The 24,615-nt window shown below is 40.5% G+C and overlaps 1 protein-coding gene across 4 annotated transcripts in view; it reads right to left on the bottom strand.

The window, feature by feature from the left end:
- SHANK2 (SH3 and multiple ankyrin repeat domains 2) overlaps positions 1-24,615 on the bottom strand; it is a 621,242-nt gene that overhangs the window by 196,847 nt on the left and 399,780 nt on the right. For all 4 annotated transcript variants that reach the window (XM_034769724.1, XM_034769725.1, XM_034769726.1 and 1 more), the window contains 2 exons: positions 2,293-2,375; positions 544-668 (listed from right to left, as the gene is read on the bottom strand). In XM_034769724.1, the coding sequence (XP_034625615.1) occupies positions 544-668; positions 2,293-2,375 (208 nt within the window). The remainder of the gene's footprint in view (positions 1-543; positions 669-2,292; positions 2,376-24,615) is intronic.

Raw genomic sequence — 24,615 nt, 5'->3', positions numbered from 1 at the left:
AACAAACCACTCAGTACTTCTTCCTACTGGTCTTTAACAATCCTCTACTATCTGGCCATATCTATCAAGTATAAAATCTGGCACGGAGGCTTTTTTGTGGATGCAATTAAAGGACATAATGTAGTTTACCTCTTGTATAAAATTAATTCAGACATCAATAAAATCTCTATTGTCTAGAAATTAATTTTCATTTAGAATATTTTGTCACCCATAATTTATATTGTGCTATTGAATTTTAGTGATCCTTCAAAATATATTTTTTAAAGTTATAGAATTAGTAATCTATGCAGCTACCCCAAATCAGAAGTAGAATCAACCACCAAGAGTTTCTCGCATAGTACATTTTCAAACTAAAACCAAAAGCTTCACCCAAAACATTTGAATATCTGAGTTACTACTTCCCTAAAATGTTGCAACCAAAATACAGCATCCTCCGCACTACTGATCATAAGCATATTTTACAGTACTTCAAGGTAAGTTTTTCAAAATAAAACACGGTATTTCCCCCACCAGAACACACAATCAAATTCCATGTTTTCCTACCTCAATCAGGAAGTCTCCAGTTCTCAAGCCAGCTTGCCATGCTACTCCCCCTTCGTCCACAGATTCCAGGTACTGCAAAGCAGGAAAGGCTGGAGTTGGGGTGAATTCTTCAATAGGTGTATCAGCTTTGAAAATAAATGTCATATTACAAATAAACAACACAATATTTGCAACTATAATTTTACTGAAAAAAGACTATCATTATGATTATGTAAGGCCAAAAACATATTAAGTGCTAAAAGTAAACTAGGCCTCTGCCTCACAGATAATCTAGATACAGGCAATCCCTTGGCCTTGGCACTCTACAGTTCTCCATTTCTGAGAAGTATATTCCCTTTTATTGCCACATAAAGCAATAAAAATGTGTAACAATAGTTCAATTTTGATAGTGAATGTCAAGGCCTTTTGGAAATGTAGTATATGTTAAAATGCCCATCTCATTCTCTGAAAGAGCTGACTAACATTGGTTTATGATCTATAGCTGTAAGGAAAAGTCTTATCAACATTAAATGAAAATGTAAAAATCAAGCTAAGTTATTCTTTATATTTATTTGCATCTCAAAACATGAGCAGAAGAGATATCAATTTCTACAGTAAGAGAAGGCACAGCAGTTGGTAGCAGCCCTGTATCAGAAAAGATTTAGGATTAGTAAGGGCACTGGATCTTTCACCTGAGGAACTCGGACTTGTGTGTGAGAGAACATGAGACTGACTGAGAAATACTTGGGATTACACAGAGGGTGTAAACCTCTGTTTGCTGCATAGACAACTCGTGCCATTTAATCAACAAACTGGTAAAGACATTGTCTTTCCTGGACATCCCCACACACATGCATTTAACCAGGAGGACAGAATAAATGCTTTTACTGCTATTAAAAAAAGAAAGATCGTATTAATAATTTTAGTGAGGTAAGATAAAAATGGTGTCCCCAGAAGGAGGGTGTGGAATATCCTTCATGACCACATGTGGGCAAACCTTGGAGCCAGGCAGGGCAAGGGAGAACCCACAGAAAAACTGAGGGGGAGCAAGAGATGGGACATACCATCAATATATTTTTAAACATAAAAGGAGTAAAATTTACTGTCACTGAAGCTTAAGTTAAAAAGCAGAGCACTAAATGTAAGGCTTTACCCTTAAGAATCCTCTAAAAGTAGATTTTAGTCTAAGAAAAAGGTTAACATTTTAACATATGAAGAAAAGCATTTTTTAGAACACACTACAGGCCATGCAACATATGTGCAGCTTCTGAAGAAATAAAAAAGGATCATATTTTCATACTAAAATTGTGCCAATGTCACCTTGCACAAGGTCCACACCTATTTTAAGCAAAACCCTCACTGGCCTTTTCTATTTGCTATTCATGGACATAATTTTAATAGACTGACATTTGAAATACATAAAGTAAGAATTTTTTTTCATCTGAAGCAAGACACCTGTAGTTTGGCTTAGATAGATAACAGAATAGATACATGGCAAAATGTTGCAATTGCCCTGGAAATAAAAATAAAACTAAAACTTTCTTCCCAAGGAAGATTATAAATGGGACAGCTCTGTACAAAATCCAAACTGCTCAAACAGAAACCACTAAAATCCATCTGAGTAGCACAGCATACAGCAAACACTGTTGTCTAGCAACCAAGTGCACCAAGAATAATTCGTTTATTTAGAGGTGTGTGTGTGTGTATATATGTATATATAAAAAATATATTTTTACACATGCACACAGAGACACACAGAAAAATACATACCTTTTGCCCCTCTGAGCACAAATCCAAAACCTTCATTGTCTTTTTTCTGCAGGACCACTGCCTTTTCTTCTATAATGCAGTCACTGTAGAGAGAATTCCGAGGATAGCGACCATTATTACATCCCTTCATCACCACTGTAGTAGCTGCTCCTCCAGTGTGCAGGTTCATCATCATCACAGCCAGTTAATCAAATAATATTGCAGTAACCAAGCATGGAAAAAAAATAATAGCAAACAATGTGGGGAAAGACAAAAGACAAAGCTTAATGGTAAAAGAGAACATGACAATGCAACTTAAAGGGAATGAAAAGGCAGAGAGAGGAGAGAAAGAGGAAGAAATCATGCATGGTGGTTTGTGTTCTATATGAATGACTGAACGAATGTGTGATCATGTCATCTGTGGGTTAGCTAGGATTCTAAAAGAAAAGAAAGTAAGTGAGCTGAATGACAATATCATTAATAAACTCCTCAATCATGGATGTACCAGATGCATCTTCTAGTGAAGCCAAAATGAAACCAACCAGAAGAAAAATGAGGCAGCATTTTAAAATTTAAATTAGATCTGTTTTCTGTATTAGCTAGCTAAAAAGGCACAAATATAGTCAGAAAGCTATGCCTTGCATCAAAAGCCCTTTTTCAATCCTATTGAATGTTGCATGCTGCAAGAATCCCACATGATCATCTGACAACCTACAATGCTAACAACGTGCAGCTGCCTTGGCGTCATCAAGCACAAATCTCCACAGCATCAAGAATCTGCATAACTGAAATAGTAACAAGGCAAGTGCAATCATGAAAACAAATTTTTTAAAAATATTTCATATTCCTTGCAAAGCAGAGAAATGCTATAAAACAAACAGGGAGATAGTAAAAAGAAATCCATGCAGACAGTATTTACTTAAAGAAAATGTAGCTTTAAGATTCTAGCTCACGTTATCAAAGAAAAAAGTAGACACTGTATGAAGAAAATGCAGTTTTGCAAAATAAGCAAATAAAAACAGGCTTTGCTTGGATATTTTTTAAAATATGCAAGCCTAGCTACAAAGATTTAAGGGGCCTGAACTCCCCCCCCCCCCCCACACACACCTTTCTTTCATCAGTACAAGGTAATTAGAATTAGGTTAATAAGTGAATACAAGGTAAGAATTAAACAATTTTAAGCACAGCTATGAAACACAGATACTACTGCTCATTAAATGGCGTTTTCTAAATAAGGACAAGGTTACAGGTTAAATAATGAACCACAAACAAAATGTACTACAAAACAGTGCTGCAGGGCTTAAAACTACACTACTAGTAAAGATGGAAGTAAATACAAGCTAGGAGTGAATTTTAATTCTGTTACATACATGCTGATCAACTTCAAAAAGGAGATGCTTGAGGGAACCTTGAAACAGCACATTTGGCTGTTACTGCTCACCTATAGAATCCAGTCACTAAGGCTTCTTTTGCAGTGGGGAGGGACGCATTCACTATTGCAAGAGATTCAAACTGTTTTGGTACTATTATAAAAAGAACCAAGAGAGGGATGAACTCTGATAAAGAAAAAATGGTGGGAACTGCATATTTAAAGCTCTGAACAGAGAGACGTATGATTGCATCATGACACTAAAATACCCAGAACTAACACCAATGGACATCTTCCAAACTCTAGCGCATTCATATATTAAAGACAGTTTCTTATAGCTCAGCTTCACTTTACAGAAGTGCATTTTTCAGGCACTTCAGGTAGAAAAATGACAATGAAGGTAAGTATGAGACGTGACATGCAAGATTTAGCACCCACCCTCTCTCCATTTTGGATCCCACCACCAATATTCCAGTGCCAAAGCAACCAGCTGAATTTCCCCAGCAGTAATGTTCTTTGCAGTGTTGGTGTCGCTGTGCTGGTCCCAGGATATTAGAGAGACAAGGTGGATGAAGTTAATATCTTTTATGACCAACTTCTATTGGTGAAAGAGACAAACTTCTGAGATACACTTTGGCTCTGGGAAAGGTACTCAGAGTGTCATAGCTAAATACAAGGTGGAACAGGTTGTTTGGAATATTTGTAAACTACTTATGCTAAAGAGACCATTCAAGACTAAGCAGCCTGTTAATACCTCTGCAGCCAGAGAGCAAAAAAAGGGGGTTAATGGGTTACAGATTGCTGTAATAATATATATTAAAGACACTGGATTATGGCTACTTACAATAATGTAAATCATGCTGTTACATTTTAAGAATACCCAAACAACAGAAAAGCAACAAATAAAGATTTGAGAAAATGAATAAGTGGCCATTCTCTCCTCTACCCTGCAGGAAGGAGGGACTTGCCTTGACCTTATGGCTGTCAACTAGTGTCTCAGAACAGAAGTTAAGAGTGGGACAGAGTAGGCATAAATTGATTGATGTTTTCACTGCTTCAGAGCCAGGAATCCAATAGCAGTAGAAGAATAAGCAACGGAAGCTATCAATAGGCAACAAGCTCATTTTTTCCATCCCATAAGACGACAAAATGTCTAAGCATAAATGGTTTCCAATATAGTTTCCTTTGTTTATTTTGTCCTCATGGGATTCTTTTATCTAATATTATGCAGGGTGTATTCAATTTATGCAGATCAAGACATGCTGGAAGCCTGTTTGCAGTCTACATGGGTCTAGCAGACTAAATGGTGCCCATCCCGTAACTAAGTCAAATTATCATGGATCAAGCCGCCTTGGTAGCACTCCCTCAATCCTGAAGGTTGTGTGAATACTTAGCTACAGGGTATTCATATAAAGCAGTGGGTCTCAAACTTTTGTACTGGCGACCCCTTTCACACAGCAAGCCATTGACTGCGACCCCCCCTAATAAATTACACACACTTTTTAAATATATTTAACACCACTATAAATGCTGGAGGTAAAGCGGGGTTTGGGTGGAGGCTGACAACTTGTGACCCCCTATGTAATAATCTCATGATCCCCTGAGGGGTCCTGACCCCCAGTTTGAGAACCCCTGGTATAAAGCCTTAACTACCAATGATGAGTAAGACATGCACATGGTGCTGTAGGCCCATTCAGAGGGCTCGTCTCCAACAGATAAAAGGAACATTTTCCACAGGCTGTTTGAGTAGACCATATGGCTCCGCATGAGACTGAGTGGTCCCTGCTATGATGATGACTATACGCCAAACTCCAGAAGGTAAAAAACACGTGAATTTAGGTTTGTCCTGTTTTGAACTGAAATTAAGGAACAGACATTTAACAGAGGAGTTCATAGGGTAATGTTAGTTTTTCCCACTATTAGATTATGGCTGTCAGGTTAATAGTACTAAAATTGATAGGTTATTAGTTGTACAGGGCATTAGTTACCTTACCACTGGACTGGTTAAACCTGACATACGTCATATACAAGATGAAATGTAATTAGACTCTGCTATAGAGTGCTGGCCATTGTTTTATATAGCATATTTTCCCCCCAAATGGGCCGTTTATCAGATAGGTTTAACCTAGGCCTCTTTACTCCCCCACAACAGTTCATCAGCCCCTAATTTTGAACTATAATTATCTGGCAAAAAAAGCAAAGTCCTAATTCTAAATCTGTTGGTGTTTGTGGGATTTAACAAAACAAACTACCACACTACTGAAGGAAAAAAGTTATTATATAAAACATACTCCTCTACATGCAGGTAACTCGTTTTAAACCTGAACCATTTTGTGAGGTACACAAAAATTAGGGATTCTTACAGACTGGGACACTGAGGAAAGTAGGTTAGGTTTTTTTTGTCCATAGCAACAGAGAAAAATGCAAGTGGCCGCTTTGTACACATCTAATCTCTCCCAAGGTAGAGAAAAGCTAGCTTTTATCCATTCTAGAGTAGCTCTCAGTGTAGGTTCCCAGTTTCCATTCTTTTTAATAGTCCATGTTGGCAGCTACATTTGAATTCTAATACTGCTTGAGTAATGCAAGGAATCCCAAATTGCAGCTCACTGATATGCCTGAGATTTGAGGCAATTCCTACAGATATTTTATTGCAAGATACAATGAAATTCCAGTGAAGTACAAGTTCTGCCACTGCTGGGATGGGTCAATCTGACTTACTATTTATAGGTATCTCCCTTACTGTAATGAACTCAGGAACGAGAGGCTGATTCTAGTAATTAAGAACGTCAAGATTAATGAAGAGACTACATTTGATTGCTTGAATTTCCCTGGCCATTGATCATCCAGCTGTGCAATTCACTGTAGCAAAATGTAGAGATAGAATAATTCATTGAGCAGCTATTAATTATTTTCAAGTGGCAAGAGTGCATTTGGCACTATACAGAATAAATGGGAAGATACACAAATGGTCCCTGTCCCAAAATGCTTACAATCCAAATAGAACCAGCATGACATTGTGTTAGACTTATCTTCTAACTTTTAGTAGTCTCTCTGCAGTACCTCCCATGCAGGGATCTCTGATTGTGCTGATGCTTATTTAAATGTACATGCGGATACTAAATTCTGGTTATTTTGTAAAATAATTATACGATAGGCACAAGAACTACGGAAGCTTGGGAAATAGCATCTCTGGTTGCAATTTACTCTTTAACCTCTCTACCATGTAGTCTTTATGTGTATACTCCCCTCATGACCTTAACTACTGGATAGGTTTTTGAATTATTATTTTTGTTTTTATGAAGCATGTTTTTTTCTTTTTGCAGAATATAGATCGCTGTTTTATGTATTTTTATTTCTTCTAGTACTATTTGCTTTTGCAAGGCAATTGCCATAAACAGAATAAAATCTAGCAGAAGCAAATTTTATTAAAATATAAAGCATGACTAGGGTTTGTCTCCCCCCCATGTTTCAAACACACATGGTTTCAACAGAATAAAAGTCTACTCTTGCTAAACCATTTCAGTTTGTCATTTTTGCAAGAAGAAAGGGAGAGACAATTTATATTGAACTCTTCCTTTTATATAGAATAGCAGAAATCCTTTTGGTTGTTAAGAGCAAGACTTTTTAGGTGGCACTAAGAAAATCTAACTTACTGATCTTTAACCGTGATCAATTTTCTGTATGGACAGTAGCAAATATTACTTTTCAAGACATAATTCCACTGAAGGAAAATGCAACCTTTTATCAGGATTAAAATATTAGGATAGGTTCAGGAAACTGGACTGAAAATCTTCCTCAGATACCAGAATAAACATCTCTACCACCATTTACAGGAGTGCTAGCCAGTAAAACAAGTTGATGGTACACTAGTTGGACTGTAGGAGAAGAACGGGATGAAGGGAAAAAAGTCATTGATTTATTAATTTTGGTCTCTGCAATGCCTGTAAATTGTGAAAAATTACAGATTTGCAAAATGGAAACAAAAGGAGACTACCCGCTTTCATCTAAAAAAGTTTCTCTCATTTTCCTTGCACAGATTAGTGATACTCTTGAAAAAACAAAACCAATGGTCTATGTTCAGATTCTGAAATAGGTGGTTGGGTGATGACCTAAACATCCCTCCATATACATGCAGTTTTTATGTAAAAATCAGTCAATTAAGTTTGGGGTGTCTCACAAAGAATCCTCTTGTGAACCCTCTCCAAAAAGTCTCAGGGCTTGCTTGTGAAGTCAGTTCTAGGAACTCAAATTTACCTCAAAATATTTAAAATAACCAAGTAATGGAAAATAATACGACTATAACCTGGCCTTGGAATTCTAAAGCTATCCCAACAAAACCAACTGTAATAATATATAGAAAACATGGAACACACTGACAGCCATCTAGACTTAAAGAGTGATAAATAAAGCTAGAAAGAGACAGAGATGATATGTCTACAGCCAGCCATTGGGTTTGATCCTGCCAGGTGCTTGCAGAGAACCTGCAACTTCCAATGACCTTGTAAATTGGAGTAATAGAAGTGGGATAGAATTTAGTAGTGCAAAGTAATTCATTTAGGGACTAAAAGTTTTTGCTATCAGCTGGGGACTTACCAATAGGAAGTGACAGCAGAGGAGAAAGACCTGGGTGTATTGAGAGATTACAGGATGACTATGAGCCATCAATGTGATGTGGCTGTGAAAGAAGCTAATGCAGTCCTAGGAGACATCAGGTGAGGTATTTCCAGTAGAGACAGGTAAGTGTTAGTACAATTATACAAGGCACTGGTGAGACCTCATCTGGAATATTGTGTGCAATTATGGTCTCCCATGTTTAAAAAAGATGAATTCAACTGGAAAAGGTGCAGAGAAGGGCTACTTGGATGATCTGAGGAATGGAAAACTTACCTTATGAGAGGAGACTCAAAGAACTTGGCTTGTTTAGCCTAACCAAAAGAGGGCTGAGAGGAGATATGACTGCTCTCTATAAATACATCAGAAGGATAAAGACTAGGGAGGGAAAGGAGTTATTTAAGTTAAATACCAATGTGGACACAAGAACAAATGGCTATAAACTGGCCATCAACAAGTTTAGTCTCAAAATTACATTAAGGTTTCAGAGGAGTGAAATTCTGGAACTGCCTTCCAAGGGAAGCAGCAGGGGGCAAAAAACCTAACTGGCTTCCTGACCTAACTGGGGTCAGGAAGGAACTTTCCCCTGGATCAGATTGGCAGAGACCTTGGGGGTGGGGGTTCACCTTCCTCTACAGCATGAGGCACAGGTCATTTCCAGGTTTAAACTAGTGCAAATGGTGAATTCTCTGTAACTTGAAGCCTTTAAACCATGATTTGAGGACTTCAGTAACTCAGCCAGGGATTTGGGGTCTAGCCAGAGGTTTCAGGGGTGGGTGAGGTTCTGTGGCCTGCAATGTGCAGGAGGTCAAACTAGATTATCACGATGGTCTCTTCTGACCTTAAAGTCTATGAGTGATGCACCCCCATACCAGTGCCCCTTGTGTGATGGCCTGGCTAGCACTCTTTCAGTAGACACTCTTTCAGTAAAGTTTTTCTCATTTTATTAAAAAACACACACACACACACACACACACACACCAACACCAACCATCAACTACTTCCCCCTTTCCAATCTCTTGGTTTACTGCAGTTTCCCCACCCCCTTTTTTTTTAATATATAAACTGCATCTTCCCTGATGACTTCCTTTCCCATGCCCCAAAAACTCACCAAAAAGCCTTATGTTGATTAGAATAGAAAGGGTGTCCACAGGTATTCTTTCTGTGAGAAGCCACTTGTGTTTCTGTAGCTGAGCTGTTTCCTGAACATACATGCTACTTCTGCGGCTGACTATGTTAGGGACAAGTAAGGTAGTAGTGAGAAAGAGCAGAATGCTTTCAGATTGCTGCTTACTGCTTTACCTATAACAACATGCCCATCTTCCAGCCCTCTTGCCCCAAAAACGTTTAATATTGCCACTACCCTGTTAGAATATATCACTGCTAGTCACCACAGCTTCTAAACACTGTACAAAGATTAAGTACTACAATAAGATGTCCAAGGAATGCTTCCTCTTCTTCCATATAGGAATATCCATCAAACTTTTGGACTAGTAGAGGAGCCAAGAGGAGTTAGCTGAAGATTTTGGATATTTGTCACACTCTGGAAAAAAATAAAGGACTTGCATTTTACTATAAATTACTAAATAGAACAAAGAAACATTAACAGCTTTTAAAAAAAACATTTGATGAACGCTGGTGAACAGGGGAGGTTGCACTATTGTTTCCAGCCTTATAATTAGTACATTTACAAGGAAAATAAGATTAACCATAGTGGTAAGAAGTGATCCTGTCTTTAAAGACTACATATTTTCACTAATTAATCTTTTAAAATACTGCAGGACAGCTCTCTCACTACAAAGTTTACTAAAGAGAAACTTGGACTCAGTCTCATTCATCTTTATGTCACTCAAAGTCTAACATATGAATTACACTGCTTTCCATAGAGACAAAGTGTAAATAAAGTAAATTTGTATCTCTTTCATGCTTGTAGTCATCTATGCCACAAACTAAGATTTATGTAATCCAGTTTAGGAGGACAGACAGAGGAAGAGTTAATCAAATCTTTGTCACAAGAATAAATTACCAGAATTGTGATACCTTAAAAACAACACCCTGGAGTTGGTACAGTCACATCTATTGAAGCCAACCATCTGCGACAATTTGGGCAATTGTCCTTGAAGTCGAAATGGCTAAGAGTTTGTGCTGGCCACTGAGGCAAAATATGATCAATGAAACCTTGTGACAAGGCCACCCTGGTACCCTACATGTTGGTGGCACATGTAAATTTGGTGCCTGGAACATACAAACATTGTCTGAAATGGCTAAAGTTGTCCTTGTTAAACAGCTGACGAGCCTGAGCTTCAATACCTGCACATTATCTGAAGTATGCTGGCAAAGAAGCAGTGAAAACAAAGTTGAGGGCTCTCTATTTTTTTTCCCTCATATTGCCACCATGGGTTGCTCCAGTAAAAGCTGGCTATTGTACTTTTGCTTATTGTCCAGTAGGCACTGGAGAGTTGGCAGGTGAGTAATGAGCAACTCAGCAATGTCTGATTCTGTACTGGCTGTGGATATCTTACCATCATCACTGTGTATGGCACCACCAATACCACAGCTAACAATGAAGCTGAAGAAGGTTTTACCAGCAACTGCAGGTAGTCTTTAATGAAAGCCCAAGAAGATAAGACATGATGACCCTGGGCAACTTTAATGTACAGGTAGGAAAGAATTGCCAAAGTGGTTAAGTACAGTGGGGAAACTGAGCAAAAGAACAAGGGGTAGTTATTGCTGGAATTTGCAACTATCAATGACATGGTGATCATGGGCTCGCTCTTCCCTTACCTGAAAATTCACAAGCAGACTTGGTATAGTCAAGTTGGTTTCACTAGGCCTGTTATGTTGTTGTCAAGACCAGTTGGCAGACACGAGTCATTGATGTATGATTTTGTAGATTTGCAGAACTTGACACTGACTTGTGGGTCTGGCTGACAAAAAGTGCACCTTTGACTTCAATGACAGCCAGCTAATGGGCTGAAACTCTTATTAGAAATGAACTATCAAATGGCTTTCCAATCTGAACTTCTCGAAGCCACTGAAGAAACAGAGACTGCTGTTTCACTTCCTCTGTCATCTGATGAGGAGTGGCATTATTTCAAGACCTCAGTGCTGATCACTGCCAACTTGGTACTGAACCCTCAGCCCTTCAAATATCAACCATTGATCACACCAGTTTGAGCACATTTGTCAAGCGCAAAAGGAACAGCTGAATGAGTTCAACATTGGAATGTTGTCTAGTCACTAAGCAAGAAAGAAAGAATTCTGGGGGTCAACACAGGTAGCCAGGTTAGAACAGGCAGCTGTCAGGCAAATTTCAGCAGCCTCCATTCAACTTTGCACTGACTGTGGAGGAAGGTGGCACCATTTTGCCCAGTGAAGAATTGGGATGGTGTCATTAACCAGCCTGCAAGATCGCTAGCATCAATGGGAAGGTCATTTTTAGATATTTCTCAATTGTCTGGTGCCTACTGTCCCTCTTCCCACTCTAGTATAAGTGTGAATTCCAATAGAGCCACCCTCCTTCAGATCTCCTGTTGCTCGGTTTGCCATCCATAAGTTGAAGTCTGGGAAGGCACCAGAAATTTGTAATGATACCCCCAAATTGATAAAGACAATGACTACTATTTTTCCCATAGTTGCATAGGCTCTGCTAGACCATCTGGCGCATGAATATCAAATCTGATGACCGGAAGGGCATTATTCTGTCTCTGTTCAAAATGGGCCAGAAGGTCAAATGTAGCAACTATAAATGCATTGTGTTGTTGGCAGTCTCAGGGGAAAATCTTTTTGAAAAGTGCATCACTGATTCAAGATATTATCATGGAAGCAAAGGCCAGTCTAGTCAGTGCAGCTTTAGAACTGGGCCGTTCCACTATTGACCAGATTTTTACCTTGACACAGCTTTTCTGAGAAGATGGCTGAATTTAATAAGCTGCGCATAGCACTTTTAAAATAGGCTTTCATCAGGCCTTTGGTTCAGCGCATCAAGCAAACTTGTGGGATCTGATCAGGTGACTCGGCATCCCTGGGAAGATAGTGTTATTAATAGAAGAGCACTCTCTACTGGAGCAGAAAGCGGTGTTTGAATTAATGGTAGATATCCAGCACATTTTCCTATTTCCACAGGAGTTCAGCAAGGTTGTGTCATCATCATTGTTGCTCAGTATGAGCACTGACTGACTTATTGATAAGCTTGAAGAGGCAGTTGATGGTGGCATTGAGCTGAACACCATTTTACTTGGAAACCTCAAATACACCAGTGACATTGCCTCATTGGTTCAGTTTGGTAAATTACTGCAGTTGATGGGTGATCTTACCAGGCAAAAATTAGCATGTATTGATTTGGTTATCAATTCAGAAAAACAAAAACAAAAACAAAAAACTAGTCCCTCCCTAGCCATTACCATCAAGCAGTCTTTGTATCATTGCAACAATGTTTGTAGCAAGAGTCCAACTCTAGATTACAACCAACACAGTACTGTATTAACTTGCCCAGACACAATATCAAGCAGGTGGCAACTCTCAGATACAGTAAATCCTCGCTTAACGTTGTAGTTATGTTCCTGAAAAATGGGACTTTAAGCAAAACAATGTTAAGCAAATCCAATTTCCCCATAAGAATTAATGTAAATGTGTGTGTGTGGGGGGGTTAGGTTCCAGGGAAATTTTTTTCACCAGACCAAAAAAAAAACCCCAAAACAAATTTATATATATAAATGTGTGTGTGTGTGTGTGTATGTATATGTGTGTGTATATATATATACACACACATATACATACATACACACACACACACACACACACACGTTTAAAAAAACAATTTAATACTATATACAGAAATGATGATTGTGAAGCTTGGTTGAGGTGGTGAACTTAGAGGGTGGCATATTTCCTGCGGAATGCCTTACTCCTAAATGATGAACTAGCATTCGGCTGAGCCCTCAAGGGTTAACACATTGTTGTTAATGTAGTCTCACACTCTACAAGGCAGCACGAATGGAGGAAGGGGAGAGGAGACAGCATGGCAGACAGAGAGACAAACCCTGTGTGTGGGACAGAGCGAGAGAGAGATGCACATTGCCCCTTTAAGTATGCCGACCCCACTCTTAAATACATTGCCTTTTAAAAAAAAATCAGGATGTTGAGACAGCAGCTGCGTCCAGCAAGCTCTCTCTGTCCTGAGCCCTGCCCTGTTCCCACCCTGCTCTAAATGGAGAAGGGGTAAGCGGGGGGGGAGGGGGAGAGACACCCTGACATTACTCTCCCTTTCCCCCCTTCCCTGCACAGCAAGCAGGAGGCTCCGAGAGCAGCTCCAAGGCAGAGGGCAGGAGCAACACATGGCAGTTGGGGGGAGGGACAGCTGAACTGCTGGCAATTGATAGCCTGCTGAGCAGCTGCTGCACAGGGAACTTAGGGGAGTGTGGAGCTGAAAGGGGGGCTGCCTGTCCACCCTGGTTCCAAGCCCCCACACCAGCTAGCTGCAATGGGCTGCTCTTCCTGCAAGCAGTGGACAAAGCAGGCAGCTGCCAAACAACATTATAAGGGAGCATTGCACAACTTTAAATGAGCATGTTTTCTAATTGATCAGAAATGTAACAACGAAACAATGTTAACCGGGATGACTAAGTGAGGAGTTACTATACTTGGTGCTGTCATATTAGAATGGAAGACCAATGAATTACAAAATGCATTTATTAGAGGCAGTGCTTAAGTATGTTCGAAAGATATGGACACTTTCATAGCAGCAGCCATCTGGGCCCTTAAGTTGTATCTCAGGAGAAGTCATTACTTCAAGTTTCCTATGAAGCTGTGACTCCAAAGAACCACAGTTACATCAACGTTATTAGCAACAGAGGGTCCTGTGGCACCTTTAAGACTAACAGAAGTATTGGGAGCATAAGCTTTCGTGGCTCTGTTTCCAAACAAATAGCTGGACATGAGGCAACTGGGAAAGCTAAGGTGGTGGTTTTTTATATTTTTTATTTTAACTGCTTAGCCATCTGGAAAAGGTTCTTAGTTTAAAAAAAGATTTGGAATTATTTTATTTTCTTATTTATCTAGGAATGTGTCCTCTCTTGCTGAAAAAAGTGATTGAGAAACCAATTTGGCTATTAAAAGCACTTGGTCTTTTTCAAAGGCAATTACTATTGAAACCACCATGATACATTATTCATATCACCAGAGTGCTGCCTCTCCTACTACTGTACTAGACCCTCCTTGCTCAGCTAGAGGGACAGATATGGCAAATGACTGGAGCTCAACAAGCTTTCATTTCCTGCTCCCTCAATGTTACACGAAGTCTGCAGCAAGCAGGCCAGGTACCTTTTTAGCTCAAGAAGAATGCCCAAAATAATGTGAAAGGCTACATAAAGTTACCTATATAAAACAAGTTGATCATTTATAGCTATCTTTCCTATGGTTATCATTATTGCTACAGAATAGAGAAAAACTTCACAAGTAGTGATCACCGATCTTAAATCTAGGCTACAATGGATAGCATGAGAAAAATTTGGCAAATTACGTTCTTACGATAAGCTAGTTACCAAATAGCACTGGATACTGCAACTGGATACATACCGTTAGCAAAGTTGTAACTTACACAGGCTACCTACACTAAATCCAATTTTATCAGTGGTAGAAGTCAGTTCTAGGAACTCAAATTTACCTCAAAATATTTAAAATAACCAAGTAATGGAAAGTAATATGACTATATCAAGCTTCTACAGAATCACTAAATCAAAATATTAATTAGCCTGTCATAAGTTAGAGGAAGAATTTTATTTAGAAGTTCTAGACCTTTCAGAGCCTTTTTAAAAATTCAAGCTGCCTGAAGAGTTCTGGTTCTTTTAAATAATTTTACTACACAATTGTGTAAAGCTACTTTAAGTGGCACTGAATGAAGACACTACACATACATAGATAAAAGCTTCAAGACATGAATAGGGACTTTGCAGCTCATGTTGAGGTCCCCAAAAGCGTGCTTCTACTCCCATGGAAGGGAATGGCAAAACTCCATTGGCTTATTGGGAACAGCAATAGTCCTGAAAATGTTTAGACTGAATCACCCAAGTCTGTGAGATTTAGATGGAAAGACCTTCCATAGGATTTCACAGATACCAAAATAAGTGTTACCTTCATAGCATAGGGATTCTGCTCAAAGACCCATGTGTGGGTATAAGCAATTTTTGGATATTTATCTGATCAAACCCAAATGTCAAACTTTTGGATGTACACCCTTCTAACTAAGACAGTTTTCAGACAGCTTTAACATATGCTGTGAGCCCTGGACCAATCATGATCTACTCCTAGCCTCAGAATCACTGTACAAGAATACAATGTACACAATATATGAAACAGCATATTTTTAGAACGAAATTTTACATCTTTGAATTGATCAAATATGACATCTTCATATTATAATTCAAATTAGGGCATCTAATACTCCAAGAAATCACATTATGTGACACAGTTCCAAATAAAAATCACTAATTGTAGTCCACAAAATGCAGACCAAGGCATAATTCACCTTAATTCCACAGAAGCAAGAGAGAATCACTCAAGAACCCCCAAAGAGCTAATTCAGTAACATGACTGAAATGCTGCCATGCTCTTGTCACTCATTCTTCATTGAGTGACAAATCAAGACGCCTCTACCAACCATCTGTGGAATGTATCGGTAATCGTCAGATAGGAGAGTATTCTACAATGCAAAAGCATCCAAGGCTGCATTATTTGTAAGCTAAATGTAAAGATAACTTTTTGTTTTGTTTTTTGAGGAAAAACAGACTAGTGTACTATAAATGACTGAAACAATTCAGAACAAGCAGCCATGCCTATTTAAACACTGAAGAATTGTCCCCCACCCCAAGGCATTTTATATGCTCTAACATTTTTTTCCTCATTATAACTGCTGCTAACTACTTCTTGTCCATGCTTTAGATCAGTGGCCTCCAAACTTTTTTGATCACGCACACTTATCAGTAAAAAATTTTTGAGCACGCACCCCCTGCCGCGCCAGCTCTACCATTTTTGGCAAAGCAAAAAAAAAAAAAAAAAAAGCCGCTTGGATGAAGAAAAAGAAACACGCTCCTCCTGCCACACACCGCCAAGGACTCTCTTGCGCACCCCCTGGGGTGCGCACACCCCACTTTGGAGACCATTGCTTTAGATGTATGTGCATGCATAATGGCTACGTCTATCTTAAATCATTAAATTTCAACACTAGCACACCAAGGGAAATTTTCTTCCATATGAATATATGCACATACACAAACTACAATTACAAGCAGCCTTAGTGACAAAAGTGCCTAAAATCTGCCAAACCAAATTCAACTGAAAGGAATCCCCAACTATATCATGATAGTGAGATAACCCATCTCTCCCCACCAAGGAGACAACAGAATGTCTAAAACCCAATGCCTGCAGTCAAGAACAGTTTTAAAATACCTTCTAAAGTATGCAACAAAAATATAAAATTGTCCCAGAAACAGAACAGAGTAACAGACACACCCCAACTCAAATATACTGCTTTCTAAACAGGTATGTGTTATATAGGTTACACGTAACATGAAAAATTCATAAAGAGGAATAGACATCATCTGACTGACAGATTTGACTAAAGGTATTTCCAGAAAAGCATACTGCTGGCTAATTACACTGCCAGCCTCTGCTTCACTATGCTCCAGACCTGGGGAACCCAGATGAGAGTGCGGAGTGCAAAACCTCTAAGATACTGACAGTGCCAATGCAATCCTGCAAATCTTATTAATAACCACTGACTATATTGCCAGTGATAGGTGTACATACTAAGTGAACTTCTGACACAAGTTCCTTCCTTTAGGGCTACGCATGAGGGATGCTGGATTCACCACATAAATGAAATTATGCCACACTGCAATCAAGGAGAATTTCTGACTTCCTATCCAGCATCAGTTATGGCCAGACCTCCCCCATAGGCATCCATCCAGTTTAAGTACAATACAGATGGACAAGGACATGATAGAGTTGTGAAGCACCTGAAACAATTGCCAATCCCAGGAGCAAGAGCACTCTTACATGCACAATTTCCAGGAGAAGCTGGATATAAAATGGGATCCAAATGTATATCCACGGAGTTAAAAACTATTACTAAAATCGTATTGCTCCTTATTAGAGCTATGTATTTTTACAGTTGCATATCTGACTTCACACTGAACATTCCTCAAACTATTGATACAAAATGGGTGCAACAAGCAGGCAATATGATCCAACATGAGCAAGCATGGTTTTCTTCCTCTGCCCAATTGCCAAGGTGAGACAAATTTATTAGCCAGCCATAGCTCTAATTACTATAGTCATCAGCAAACTACTTCACAACCTTTTCCTGTGCCCACTGTACTGACATCTGGACCTTTTCCAGTGAACACGCAGGATCTTTATTCCCAGCACCAAAGAGAACGAAATGGTAAAGGCAATGTCTGTTGGACTAACTACTTGGACATGCCTGTATAAAATGTTCTAAAAAGTGTAATGGACCATGAATCTTTTTTCCAAGTATAAATCCTGAAATCTGTAATAGGCCCTTCCAGCTGCCACTAACACTACCTTACATGCCAAACTGAGTGGCCAGTAGTCTCTGGATGGCTCTTACTACAGTACTACTCTGGCTTCTGACCTGGCCATGGCAGGGCATTGGAGGGAAGAGGAGAACAGGAGGCAGGGCCTCATGGCAGGGGCAGTGAGTAGTCTCTGGGCAGTAGGCTCAGCTGCCTCAAAGAAAATTTCTTTGCAATGAGGAAATACTCCTGTGATAAATGAAAGGGGTGGAGTGGGGTGGTGGGCTCTCTTTTATGGACACCTAGCCAGCCAGTTAGCTATAAAATCACTCTTAGTAGCTATTCTCTTCTTGCTTTACCTGTAAAGGGTTAAAAGTCTCACTGCTATGCATAGGTAAAAGGAAGTGAGTGGGCATCTGACCAAAAGACCCAATGGGAAGGCTAGAACTTTTTAAAATTGAGGAAAAAAAAAAAGTCTCCTTTGTCTCTCTGTTGTTGCTCTCCCAGGGAGAAGGGCACAGGTTATGTTGTAAGAAGCTTGGGACAGGTATGAAAACCCATCAGTATCATACCTAGAAACTACTCATTTGAAACCCCAGATATGCAAGTAGATCAAAAAATGTCTAGGAAGACACGACTAGACTTATCTCTTATTTCTTTATGGAGTCCTCCATGTTAACCCCAGGTGCTTTTTTTTTGCTTGTAACCTTTAAGCTGGACCTCAAAAAAGCTATTTTTCATGCTTAATCCTTGTGAGGTTTTTTTTTTTTGCGCCCAAGTTCCCAGGTGTATTTTCTTTCTTTTTTTATTAGTAAAATTTACTTTTTTAAAAGAACAGAATTGGATTTGTGTGTCTTAAGAGGTTTCTGCACATATTGTTTAATTAGCTGGTGGCAACAGCTGATTTCTCTCCTCCCCCCCCCATTTCTCAGCTCTACCCTGGAAGGGGGTGAAAGGGCTTGAGGGTATTTCACAGGAAGGAATTCCCAAGTGCGCCTTCTATCAAAGGGGTTCTGCACTTGGGTGGTGGCAGCATCTACCCATCCCAGGTCAGAGAGAAGCTGTAACCTTGGGAGTTTAATACAAGCCTAGAGTGGCCAGTATTAATTTTTTGAATCCTTGCAGGCCCCCACCTTCTGCACTCGAAGTGCCAGAGTGGCGAATCAGCCTTGACAACTCCACTATGACACTCAGCTGTTAGCTTATACGGCTTAACTAGGTTGTGTAGTAGAATTATACAAAATTTTCATAAGGAAATCAAGGAAGAAGCTAAGCATCAGATGTTTGTGAGCCTTGAAGAGTCACTGGAGCAGGAACTGGAGCCCAGGTGCCCCCTCCTCCCCATCTCAAGTGCTGCGCTATAGAGTCATTCTCACTGTTTTTCTCCAACCCAATGACTATTCCATACAAAGCCTAACTGCTTCAATAGGAGAAGCTGAACCCCACATCAGAAACCCCTTATAGTCCAATGGTTAGGGCCCTGGGAGATGGGGACACCCGTGTCCAAGTCCTTGATCCAGCATGGGGATTTGATCCTAGGTATCCCATTCCCAGGTGAGGCTCATGGGAGTTGAAAGGTCATGAGAAAGACACCACCACTTCTTCCTCCATTTGTGAGTCTCGTCATTCATTTCCTTTTATTTCATTAAAAATAAACATTTTATTTGACCTAAACCAAGATTTTCCAGCTTTTTTGATTTACTGAAAATTTTTAGTTTGTTTGGGTTGAACCAAATCTTACTTTGGATTTTTTGGATCTGCCAGAGAACCAAAAAAATCAGTTATTTGCACAGTCCTAGTTTTAAGGCCTATAGACACTTTTCTTGACTTGTGCGGTGACCTGAGTTTTGACCAGAGTCATTTGCAGAAGGCCCAATATACCTTAAGGTCTTGCTTTAAGAATTAGGACTATAGATAGGTGCACAGATGTATTTATTTTTTTGTATAGATACTGCGCACTTGGACTATATAAAACAAACATTCTACTGATAAGTCATGGCCTGATGTTTTCGTGGGCCGGGGGGGGGGGGGGGAGAGAGAGAAGGGGAAAGGACTCTTGAAATCTTCCACTAATTAAGAGAAAATATAAACCCTCTAAGGACTCTGTAGGGCAACTTGTATGTTGGGGGTCTGTCCCTTTTCATGTACTTTTCCTACTTTCAGCTTTAAGTTGCAGGTGTAATGGGCAGCAAATAGAGCCTGAGACCATGAGGTTTCTTTGGTTTTGACAATGCACCTTAGCTATCTTGGATGTGATCCCCACCAATTTGTCCTATGCTGCCTTTGCCAATCCCGCTACTGGGAGAGAGGGGGAAATTTTGCCTGTCAAAACACCTTGCTGAAACCTAGGGAGATGGAGGGACATGCTGAAACCTAACATCTGGGGACACGGCTGTTTATTCCTGCGTCTCCAGTGCCAGCTTCTACTGGATGAACCAATCTACACTCACCCACTTACCTCTGGTTGTAACAAAGCCTCTCCCTCCTCCCCCTCCGGCTTTTTCCTTCCATCTCCACCCTTTATTTGTTTATGTTAAATTGAAGGAAATGGATTAAAACTAAATCACAACTTTGTGAGCGAACTGAAAATATTTGATTGCAGCCTATTTAAATGGCTTATGATAGCCATACTAACATTACTATTGTAATTTCTGAAGCCTATAGGGCTATGTCTACTCTGTAATTAAACACCTGCGGCTGGCCCATATCAGCTGACTCTGACTCATGGGACTCAGGCTAAGGGATTGTTTAATTGCAGAGTAGATGCTTTGGCTCTGGCTGCAGCACAAGCTCTGGGACCCTGAGAGGGGGAAGGATCCCAGAGCTTGGGCTCCAGCTTGAGCCCAAGTGTCTACACAGCAATTAAATAGCGACTTTGCCCGAACCAGCTGACAGGGGCCAGCCGTGGGTGTTTAATTGCAGCATAGACATACAAAATCAGCTTTGTCTCTTAGGGTAAGTTGTTTTTCTGGTAGCACACACTTAATACAAGTAAAAAGGGTTACACCATGTGTAGTCACTGAAAAGTTAGAGCTCAAGATCCTTGAAAGAGATCCCTCAGTCACTCTGGGGTGTAATGTAACATTAAAATAATCCCATAACCATGGTAATCCAAGCTTCTGCATCACTTAAACCTAAAATGCCAAGTGCTATGTATCACAGATACAGAATAAGGCACAAATGATAGCATAACACTTCTGTTAGCCATCACTACAGCAGAGTGAGTGGGGTACACCTGCTTAACCTCACATGAAAAATCACTTGTCACATTTTGCAAATCATAATTTAGATAGATTTGGATTGGTAAACATGGTGACATGAATCAGCACATATCCCCCTCCTCTTGTAAACTATGAATCTGTTATGGCATAACAGATACCTGACCTCCTCTTCACAGTTGAAAAGATGTTTAATGAATCACAAAAATGTGTGCTTTGCTAAACTTCACTTGTCTAAAATGAAAAATGGCACATGCAGGATGTTTGGTTCATATACATCAGCCTATTAATATGAATGTTTAAATCATGTACTAACTCTTTTGCTCAGTGTTTTTTGCTCTGGTTAAAAAAAGGAGGGGGGACTTTTTCAGTAGAGTATTCAAGAAACTGAAAGGGACACACGTGAGAACCAAGTCACCTTTGAAAAAGAACTGAATCAGGAGTTAAATTAAAATGCTTAGGATTCAATCCTGTCTTCCACAACAACCTGATTATCTTATAAAAGCAACAACTTTAGTAAAGCAGCAATTACTTTAAAAATAACTAGTAATTGCACTATAGTCTTCCCTTACAGTGCCAGGATTCATGACAGAGAAAGTGATCAAAGCAAGGTGCAAATCTGGAAATGGCTCATTGGAAACAAGACGGCTGTCAATAGTACAGTACCCCAGAACTGTATTAGTTTGACATTTCTCTTCCTTTCAGTTATTCTTTTCCCTGTGGGGCTCTCCTAACTTGGGGACTAAATCTATTGGGCCTAGGCAAAAAATGTCTACTGTATGGGCCAGTTTTTAATATGGGCTCCTTTTCTGCACCCACAGATTGTAGATGACATTGATGTCATTGTTTAGATCAGAGGTGGACAAACTATGGCCTGCAGGCCAGATCCAGCCTGCAAGCCATTTTAAGCCAGCCCATGAGCTCCCGCTGAGGAGCGGAGTCTGCGGCTTGCCCCGTTTCGGTGCTCTAGCTAGGGCACTAGGTCGGGGGCCACACCACACAGCTCCCAGAAGCCGTGGCACGGCCCTGCTCTGGTGCTCCAGCTGGGGCACAAGGTCGGTGGCCGTACCACATGGCTCCTGGAAGCAGCCACATGGCCCCGCTCTGGCTCCTATGTGCTCCAATGGGAGCCTGCAGATGGGGCAGCATGCAGAGCCACCTGGCCACGCCTCCACATAGGAGCTGGAGAAGGGACATGCCACTGCTTCCGGGAGCTGCTTGAGTTAAGCTCCGCTCAGAGCCTGCACCCCTGAGCCTCTCCCCACACCCAAACCCACTGCCCCAGCCCTGATCCCCCTCTCGCTCTCCAAACTCCTCGATCCCAGTCCAGAGCACCCTCCTGCACCACAAACCTCTCATCCCCAGCCCCGCCCCCGCAGCCGGAACCTGCACCCCTCCCCCTGCACCCCTGCCCCAGCGCTGATCCTCCTCTTGCTCTCCAAAGCCCTCGATCCCAGCCCGGAGCACCCTCCTACACCCCAAACTCCTCATCCCCAACCCTACCCCAGAGCCCTCACCCTTTCCCGCACCCCAACCCCAATTTTGTGAGCATTCATGGCCCGCCATACAATTGCTATTCCCAGATGTGGCCCTCATGCCAAAAAGTTTTCCCACCCGTGTTTAGATGTACAGCTACCTGAATTTGCAACCACAGTCAGCTGCTTAAGCATCTAGTTGTGCTTATTGTTGCAGGTTCGAGGAAATGAGGTCTATTGAGGACCTATTTAAATCAGACCCTATATCCACTCCATTTTGCAGAACAGAATAAGTAATGGAAGCACTGCTCTGCTAGGTGCATGAGCTTAAAAAAAAACCACACAACCTAGTTTCTTGCATACAAGTGAAATTAACACACCTTATTCTTCAAACTGATCACTTCATTTACAAGTTAATTCATTTTAAATAAATTAATGGCACAGTATTTCTACATAATGCATTTTTAGTTTAATATAGAGAAAGTGTGTTTATTTCATAGATGTTAAGTGGATTCTTCAGTGTCTGTTGATAAGGCTTATTATAGTTTCCCCCTACTTTTTTCCTATTAGCTCAGGCTCCATTTTTACAGCCTGGTAGTCCTTACTACTCCTAATGGGTCCAGTTTGATAACCTAGTAACTGGAGGAGAAAAAAACCTAATCATTTTTCTTCCATACTTTAGCTAGCCTGGAAAAGCCCAGGGAAAACTTTGCTGTCTCCCTTCTCCTCCTAACGTACTGCATTGTGAAGCCAGTGAAGTCATCTACATGAGAAATGCTCTAGTATTTAATTCCTAATCGAGGGTAACGTGATGACCCTTTCCTTCAATTCTCTCACCATGTTTATTAAACCAATTGAGCAAGGAAAACTTTTCCTCCACTTCTTCCTCAAATTAAGCTCTGCTCACCCACAGAAGTGTTATACTAATAGTTATTTTCAACAAATAGGACCAAATTTTATGTTGGCATAACTCCACTGAAATCAGCACAATTATGTCAACAAAGAATGTGGCTCATTATTTAATGACAAACTTGGTTTGTCAAGAACTTCGTTCTATAGAATCTTTCCTTTTGACAAAACAAGCATTCAGGAACTCTAAGGGTACATCTACACTACAGCGGGGAGTCGATTTAAGATACGCAAATTCAGCTACGTGAATAGCGTAGCTGAATTCGACGTATTACAGCCGACTTACCCCGTTGTGAGGACGGCGGCAAAATCGACTTCTGCCGCTTTTTGTCGGCGGCGCTTACTACCACCTCCGCTGGTGGAGTTAGAGCGCCGATTCGGGGATCGATTGTCGCGTCCCGACGGGACGCGATAAATCGATCCCCGAGAGGTCGATTTCTACCCGCCGATTCAGGCGGGTAGTATAGACCAGGCCTGAGAAAACATGCTTGAGAAAACTATAGCTCCCAGTTTTATCAGAACAGCTCCATCCTTTATAGATGAAATAGCCCCATCACTAGAGATTTACAGAGTAATAAAGGACCACTGAATCTTTAAACGAATCTGTTATTATTGGGCACTTAACTAAACATTTAAATATTTAGCATCTCATACTGCATCAAGGCAGTTGTAGTTTTATGTAGTCCAGTGTACAGACTATGGAAGTCTACCTAGTATACTTTATCCTGTACATTTTTACAGCCATGAAGGTGCAGTCCTGATTCCTGTAAAAAGCCCCAATAATTGGCCTGATCACAAAGAAGCTATGTGAAGGCCCAAAATATGTTCCTCTCCAGCTAAGTCAGAGTATCAAGGATGCTGCTCTGTGACCTACCACACACTAGCTATAGTAGACTGCAGCAGCAACATGCAGGGAGAGGTAAAAGTGGTCAATCCACATAACTGCATGTCCACCAGGGATGTCACCAAAGTATTCTTCTGTGTTCTGCATGATAAAGCCCTTCCAAAGTAGAACTTAATATTCAGGGGCTGCAGATGCTTACACTCGTGTGCAGTGGCATACCACTAGTCCCACTGCCTTTTCAGCAGCACATGCCTGCTGAGGGAGAACAGGATAGGAACCTGGTGAATGGAAGTCTTAAAAACAAACAAAAACAAAAACACCTCACCACCAGTCACTTAACTAGCTTCATCAGGAATTGCAAAATGATCCACTAACCTCCAAGACA

This window comes from Trachemys scripta, chromosome 4 (genome assembly GCF_013100865.1).
Source record: "Trachemys scripta elegans isolate TJP31775 chromosome 4, CAS_Tse_1.0, whole genome shotgun sequence".
NCBI lineage: Eukaryota > Metazoa > Chordata > Testudines > Emydidae > Trachemys > Trachemys scripta.
Note: the sequence above shows the minus strand (reverse complement) of the source record. Positions and strands in the feature narration are given on the sequence as shown.